The sequence below is a fragment of the Microtus ochrogaster genome, unplaced genomic scaffold, assembly GCF_000317375.1.
Source record: "Microtus ochrogaster isolate Prairie Vole_2 unplaced genomic scaffold, MicOch1.0 UNK41, whole genome shotgun sequence".
NCBI classification, from domain to species: Eukaryota; Metazoa; Chordata; class Mammalia; order Rodentia; family Cricetidae; genus Microtus; species Microtus ochrogaster.
Window position 1 is genome coordinate 1,106,183 of NW_004949139.1, and position 8,139 is coordinate 1,114,321.

At 46.5% G+C, this 8,139-nt stretch overlaps 1 protein-coding gene across 2 annotated transcripts in view; it reads left to right on the forward strand.

Annotated features, from left to right (window-relative positions):
• Positions 1-5,540, forward strand: part of Fchsd2 (FCH and double SH3 domains 2) — a 213,763-nt gene extending 208,223 nt beyond the window's left edge. For both annotated transcript variants that reach the window (XM_005368781.2, XM_005368782.2), the window contains 2 exons: positions 105-187; positions 3,019-5,540. In XM_005368781.2, the coding sequence (XP_005368838.1) occupies positions 105-187; positions 3,019-3,102 (167 nt within the window). In that variant the 3' untranslated portion in view covers positions 3,103-5,540. The remainder of the gene's footprint in view (positions 1-104; positions 188-3,018) is intronic.
• The last annotated feature ends 2,599 nt before the right edge of the window (positions 5,541-8,139 follow it).

An 8,139-nucleotide genomic window follows, 5' to 3' on the forward strand; every position in this document is an offset into this window, starting at 1 on the left:
ATCTGTCACACTAGTGTAAGTGTCCTGCACACGCCTCAGCACTCACATCTGTCACACTAGCATCTTTACTGTGCAGTCGTCAACTCTTGGGTTCTCTCCCTCAGAAAACAGCCTTCATGCTGAATCACCAGGATTCTCGCAAGCCTCAAGGCAGACTTCTGACACCTCATATGGCAAGCTGCGGCCTGTAAGTCTCCTGTTTTAAAGAATTATAGATTGCATAGTTCTTTCGAATTGAAAGTGAGAAATCATTTGTCCCCGTGGTCCCTCTTGTTGCTGATCTGCCATGCAGTAGTTGGGGAAGTAAAGGAACTGTTGGGAAGAAAGGCTATAAAGTGAGCTACGGGTGGTGATTTTACTCCCAGCACCAGAAGGCAAAGGCAGGCAGGTCTCTGAGTTCTAGGCTAATCTGGTCTATAGAGCAAATTCCAGGCCAATTCTATCTTTTAAAAAAAGGGTGGGTGGGGTGCTGGAGAGATGGCTTAGCGGTTAAGAGCACTAACTGTTCTTCCCAAGGACCGGGTTCAATTCCCAGCACCCACATGGCAGCTCACAACTATCTGAAGATCCAGTTCCAGGGGATCTGACACCTTCACACCAATGCATATAAAATAAAGTTAAATAAACCATAAAAAATTAAAAAAAAAAAGGAGGGAGGTGTTAGAGATTTGGCTTACCAGTTAATAGCACTTACTGCTACTGCAGAGGGTCTGAGTTTGGTTCCCAGCTGCAACATACAATAGTGGCTCACAACTGTCTGCAACTCCAGTTCCAGAGAGTCCAGTGCCCTTTCCTGGCCTTCTCAGTCACCAGGCAGGGATTCACATGGTACACATAAAGAAAAAAATCATTTTTCTTGAAGGGAGGAAGGCTATAAAATAACTGATCTAGTGTACATTGGAACTTTCCAACTGAGCCAGGGGAGATCAAAGAGGGTAGCTGTGCCGTGCTCAAATACAAACATAATACAGTCATAAAGTGAAGCAGTTCCTTAGCATACATTATTAAGAACCCATTTTTTAGTTGGGCTGTAGTGGCACACACCTTTAGTCCAAGTCGAGGGGCAGACAGAAGAGACCTGGGTTCAATACCCAGCACCCCTGTGACTCCAGTTCTGGGGGTCCAGTGCCCTGTTCTAGCCTTCAGGGATACTGCATATACATAGCAGGCAGGCAAAACAGGTGCACACATTACAGTATATTTTTTTAAAGAACCTATTTCTCTGTGTTTTATTTTTTTTTGAAGGATATTGAAATAAGAACTTAAGAGCTATCTCTGCAGTTAGTGGTCTGGAGGACATGCTCTGACATGGGGCTATCTCTGCAGTTAGCGGTCTGGAGGACATGCTCTGACACGGAGCTATCTCTGCAGTTAGCGGTCTGGAGGACATGCTCTGACACGGAACTATCTCTGCAGTTAGTGGTCTGTTACCTGCACCCACTGCACTCCCAGGCCACAGCCTGAAAACACCAAGTCTGGAGGAGGCAGTTTCATTTTATCTGAATTTGATGCCTCGATCCCCTTGATCCATTGGCTTTATTCATTCAGCAGATGTGCTCTGAGAACCGTGTTGGAGTCATGGCCTCTAGTCTAGGTCTCTGTTATGGGAAGACTCTGAGGTGATGAGCAGAGCCTGTTTTGGTTTCTTACACGTTTTTAAAACCTTGCTACTAGCTGGGCATAGTGGCACATGCCTGTGATTCCTAGAACTTAGGAAGCTGAGGTAGGAAGATCATGATTTCAAATCCAGATTTATCATCACAAGCCCTTGTCTCAAAAAGACCAGGAGGCTGGCGCAGAGTGGCAGCAAGGCTGACAGGTGAGGGGGATGGAGTGAAGAAGACTTGCTGTCCCTCTCTATAGCTTCCCTTCATGGTTCTGTTGAAGTCATTAGACTCACTCTTCCCAAGTGACCATAAAAACCATTTCCATGCCAACAACACCCATATTCATGTCTTTCTCCTGAGCTTTCGATTCTGGGATCATAGCTTAGACGTCCCAGCCCCACAAACTCAGCAAAATGGAATTAAATCTCTTCCCTTCTGGACATGTTCCTTCTCTGAGATCTTGCCTGTGTAGGTGAGTAGGGCCCACACCCTCCTCCAAGTCTTGGAGTCATTCCTGCTGCATTATTGGTCCAGCCTCCTACCCCTCACCACAGACACTTACCAGAGTGAACCAGCTGCTCTGAACTGTTCGGTTGACACCGTCACTCATCCAGATGACCAGGACACCTAAGTCATCCTCAGAGTACTCGTGCCCACTGCAGTCTCCTGTAGCTGTTGAGTAATGTTTTCCCACCCAGACCCGACACTCCTTACAACCAACCAAAACCTCTACCTTCAAATAAAGCCCAAGTTCTTGTTTCTGTTCTTCCTTCAACTTCTTTTTTCAGTGCTCAGAATTGAACCCAGGGCCTTCAGCCTGCTAAACAAGCACTGCACCAGTAGGCTACATTCCCAGCCCTGTGTTTTTTGTTTGATTTAAGACAAAAACCTCATGGTGTAGCTCAGGGTGGCCTCTGGCTTTGTGCAGTTCTGCCTCTATTTCCTGCATGCTGAGCTGTACCACCATGCCTGGCTGTACCTATAACTTAGAAAAGCCCTCTGCTACCTGCCTCTGCCTTTCTCTCCAGCCTCCCTCCCTGTGGCTCTCCTCAGAGACATAGTGAGCAGTTCCATCCCTGCATTGTGTCTTCTTTTTTGTTTTGTTTTTTTTGTTGGGTGTGTATGTCTGTTTGTTTATCTGTCTGTCTTCTTTTTGCCACCCCTAGGCCTTTGCTTTGGAGAAGGGTTTTAGGACTACAGCAACACATATGTCTTGGGACATCAAACAATCTGATGTGACATTTCATGTAGAATGGGGCCTGCTTTTCAGGGTAGGGAACCCAGGGAGAGCTGGGAGCATTTCCCAGACAGTCAGGTGTCAGTGTCTATAAAGAGGAGCATTGGAGCTTTCCATGTGTCAGGTTCTGAGTCAGGAAGCTGAACGACAATCCTGCAATTGTCTCCTGCTCAGGTTCGGGCGGCACCCCCACCACCCACACAGAACCACCGACGGCCAGCTGAGAAAATGGAGGATGTGGAGATCACACTGGTGTGACAGTGGGTTTACCTTCTGTTATTGCTACAATCAAGGCCAGGCTTGGAGTTTGGCCAGTCGTTTTTAGGCACCTTTGCATGATGATGACTCTTGAACAGAGCAAAACCACGGAGGATTCTATGTGACTGGTTGGCCTGATTGTGCCTTTTTTTGTTGTCATTTTCTATGTCATCTCTCCTACCATAGCACAAACCATAGCAGGTCCTAGATGAGAGGGGAGCAGCTCTCATGCCTTATGGTGGCCCATTTTTCTATGAGACTCCAGGCCAGACCCAGAGTCACGGCTCATGTGCACTTGTACAGTATATTACTGTAGTCACAAGGCTGTGGCAAAGATCTCATCTGTCTTCAAGTGGACTCTGCTCTTCTGATTAAGTATTAATCAGATTATGTTGACTATATAAGGAAACAAGAAGGATCCAGGAGAGGCTGGCTCCTCCCTGAGGTTCATTCCCATACTGAAAATGCAACCCTACTGGGAAGAAAGTGAACTGCCTGCGCTTAGCGCCAGTTGCATTAACGCACATCTCTTCGCAACTAACAGACTAAAACAACAGTGTCCTTTGTGTTAATATTTATGCCACTCGTTTAGTATTAGTGGGCTGACCTGGAGGGCTGGAGCCACACCCTGCCCACCACATAGAAGAAGGGAGTAGAAGGGAGGCTGTGGCGAGAGCAGAAGTGGAGCTTCCAGGTCTAAAATGAGCCACGCTAATGTTCTTGTTGTCTTTGGGTATTTTCCCTCTTGGTTTTCACAGTGTATACACTTCTGACCAGTATCCTTTGAACCCAAGTGTCTGGCTGCATTGAGGACACAGCTTCTCTATGGGGAAGGCCCTTATATTATTTTATTCCCAAGCCAGAGTACTGGCCCAGACACTGGGTTGTGATTGGTGCAGATCAGCTGTCACATGCAGAAAGTGCAGCTTCAGGTCCCACTGCCCTGGTATTTGTCTGGGGTGAATAACCTGTGGGCCCTGGAAGAAACCTGTTTCCTGTGTAAAGGATAAAGGACTGCACACCTGCACAGGTGAAACCAAGGAGACCAGACCTGCAGGTCACAGGAGAGCCACCTGGTGTTCCCTATGGCCACAGCAGCAGGGCCCTGAAGGGCTGCCCCCAATGTGGACTGTAGGTCTTCTTGACCTAGGAAACAAAGTGATGTTTGCCAATTTCCTTTTACCTTGGTTAGGAAATGAAATTCACAGATTTAAAGGTTGTATGATGCTTTGAAATTTCCATCCCTCCTGAGAATCTCTAAAAACTTGAAATGCGCACATGTCCCCGTGGGATCTTGACTGATATCAGAGCTGAAGGGATTTCCAGTCGTTTGATCACTTTAGCAACGATGCTCTAATGACTCTTCTCCATAAATCTGGATTTTTGTTTTTTGGATTTCTTTATCTGTTGATCTATTTGAGGTCTTTTTATGTTTATCAAACTTATTCTTAAGTTTAAAAAATTAAAAGGGTGTTTTAAGATTTTCAAATTTGCTGATCTTTAAAGTGCTTATAATAGAGCAATTCCTGCCCTCCAGTCTTGTGTTCTCTCTAGCTAACCAAGTTGTCCTTGGATTTGAGTTCCCATAACCTCAGAGTTATTTAAACTCCTTTGTTATATTTTGAATTTTTTTTTGGAAGAGCTGCTAATTTTATTTTAAGGACAACGTTGAAGAATATGCCTTCTTTTTAAAAAATAACGCTTCTCTCCAGGCTGAGTAGCGGCATCACCACGCACAGGTCAGGGCTCAGAGGAAGCCTCCGTGTGGATGCGCTTTCTTTACAGTGGCTGTAAAAAGTTTGTATTTATTATGTATAAAATGTTGAATAATAAAAAACAGAATTAAGTTTTCCAAGTGTTCTGATTAAAAAACAAGAGTTGATTAAACAGAGCATGGAGAGGGGGAAATGCTTCTTAAAAAACCGCTCCTGGGCCCTGTGCGGGGAGCAGGGAGTGAGTCTACCCGGGCAACAAGACCCTAATGCTGCTCTTTTCCAGCAAAGAAAGACAGGTGACTGCTGGACATGTGGTGATCTCGCTACAGGGTGAGTCCCTCTGGCTTCCAAACAACCACAAGCCAAGGACTAGAACCCGGCCCAGGTGTGGAGGAAATCACAGATTATTATGTGTGATCGTATGTGAGTGCAACTGTGTACAAGAGCACATGTGTGCGGGTCAGGACGGCTTCTCTCCGCCCTGCAGAAGCAGGCCCTTGCTCGTGTGCTGTGTGCTGCATCACCTCCTACAGAAGTGCTCCTTCCCTCTCACAGCTGTCTCACCAGCCAGATTTGTCACGGCTGCATCCTAGTCACTCGTTTGACTGTAATAATTTAATCATTCCTTTAGTCAAGGGCATTTAAGTTGTATCAAGCCGCTTGATTCTAGGAAATTAAAGTTAACATCACTGTGTATACTTCTTTATAAAATTTTCCTATTCTAAATATTGGGCAAATTCCTAAATGTAGAATTTGACAAAAAGAGTATGTATTTAGTTTTGTTAGATTTTGGCCAAATTGGTCTCCAAAATAATTGCATCCATTTTGCATTTCCACCACCGGTATATGGAGCAACAGGGACTTGGAATTCAAGGTGTTCCTTTGGACACCGTGACCAGGAAAACACACTGGACTCCTTCATGTCTTTTCCTGAGATTGCTGTTCAGGGAACGTGTTTTTAATGTTATTCTGAAGCATAATAGAAGGAACCTCTGGGCAGGGGTCACTGGCATGTGTACCAAGCACACCAGTGACAGGAAAAGAACTGGGTGAAGACCTGTGGACAGTTCCTGCACTGACCTTAGCCTCAGCCCTCCTCAGACTTCCTCATCTGTAACTTGGAAGTGAAAAGATAATATAAACTGCCTCAGATCCAGGAGGATCAAATAAGGCCATTACAGATGGCCTGAAGATCGTGACTAAGTATATACTTCCAGCAGCCATGGTATGTCTGGGCCTACACCTGGTGTGAGGACTCCAGATACGTTCTTCCTGGCACGTCCTGTGGGAGAGACTCAAGAGCCAGGACTGAGGTAAAATCCCTACTCCAGGACTTCTTTCTTATCCCTGGAGTCTCGGGATCAGTAAGGCTTGAGATGGGACAGTTCAGTCCCCACCCCTAAGGAAAGCTCCATGGGGGGCACACACGGCCTGGAAGATTTATAGAGATAGGAACAGAAGCAGAAGCTGAACCTGAGTCTAGTCATTCCCAAAAAGACTCAGAATAGAATCTTTCTTCACCCAATTTTTTGTTGTTTCATTTTGGCTTCTTTAAAAAAAATTTTGAGCAGCATCTCAAGTAGCCCAGGCTGGCCTCCAGCTCAGAATGACCTTGAATTTCTGACCCTCTTGCCTTCTAAGTGTTGAAGTGTGGAGATTCCAGGCATACTATACAATACTCAGTTTTGTGTGGTACAAGAGGTTGGACGGAATGGGGCTTTGTGCATGCTAAACAGGCATTCTACCACATGAGCCTAAGTCCCTGTCAAATACTTCTGCTGTGACCTTAGGCAAACTCCTGCCACTCATCTGGTTCTCACTTCACACACTGGCCATCCAGGTTTTACTAGGGAGGGACCTTAGAGGTCTCCCTGCTGGCCCTGGCTCTTCCTCAGGGATTCACACGAGCTCCCTCAGGAGACCTGGAGGGGCAGAAGTGTCTCTGTACCCAGGAGTGATTTACGTTACCTGGGTAACTCTCATGGGTCATCAAAATAGGGTTCACAACTACCTAAGGTATGAGAAAAACATCTGGAGGGACCTAGCCCAGATGGTGTGGCTCACAGCAGCCTCCCAGGACTCTCTCAGGTGTCCCTGCATGTGCCTCATTTCAACAGATAGAACTCAACTCAGAGTCCAGAATAGAAGAGCACTCGGGAGTATAAGGTCAGGCACAGCTCTGTGTACCCTGGTGGAGAAGCCCTGCCTGGGTGGGAGTCTGTCTCCTGAGGTTTTGGTTTTGGTGCAGGGGCTAGAGAAATGATTCAGAGGTAAAGAGCACTTGCTGATCTTGCAAAGACCTGGATTCAGTTTTCAGCACCCACATGACATCTCATCCGTAACTATCCACAACTATCAAGGTTAATGTGGGGCTTATGTTCAGTTTAAGGGATCTAGCCTGTGTGGGTACCATGCACACGTACACACACAGCGCACTAACATACATACAGGCAAAATACTCATACACCTAAAAAAATTTTTTAAAAAGAGGATTTGGGTTGAGGATGTACTTAGCAGACCGCTTTCCTGGCGCATACAAAGCCCTGGGGTTCAGTCCCCAGCACCATATGGGATGGGGTACACATCTTTAATGACAGCACTTAGAAGGCAGAGGCACGGGCAGGAGAATCAGTCAGGTTCACAATCACACTCAGCCACAGAGGCCGTGTTTCAAAAGAAAAGGTTGCAGGATATAACGCAGAACAATCCGTGCCTGTGTTCGTGGCCGTGTGACCTGGAGTGACAACCTTCATGCCTCACTTCTCATCTGTAGAATGTGATCCATCACAAGTGGTCGGGAGAAATGAATGAGGTTGCAGAGAACAAGCCTGGGGCTGGGGTGATCCTCAATAATGGTGGCCACAGGAGAGAAGAATGAAACAATCGAACCTGTTGACCAGCCAACTAGTGACCCCTAGTGGTCAGAGAGCTGGGTCAGACTGAGGGCAAAGTTTCAACTGTAGGAATGGAATCTTGCTAAGCAAGAGAATGTAACCACTCAGGAAGCATTTCCTGTGGCGTCTGAGCCAGGCATGGGTACAGGGAATACTGTTCCTCTTCTTACACTTGCTCCCAGATGTAAGAAGGGTAGCAAACTGGAAGTGAGGGACTAAGACCTCTTAGGTAGGCTGTCCATCAAGGGATCCCAAAAGACAACCTGAATTGCCATTGGGACGGACAAGGACATTGAAGGCAGAGGAAGAAGCCTTGTAGGACAATAAAGTGCCGGATTTCTGAAGGCAGAAGGGGAACCATAGCCCCACAGGTGCTGAGGGCTGAGACAGTCAGTGCCTGCCATCCCCACACAGATGCTGAGGGCTGA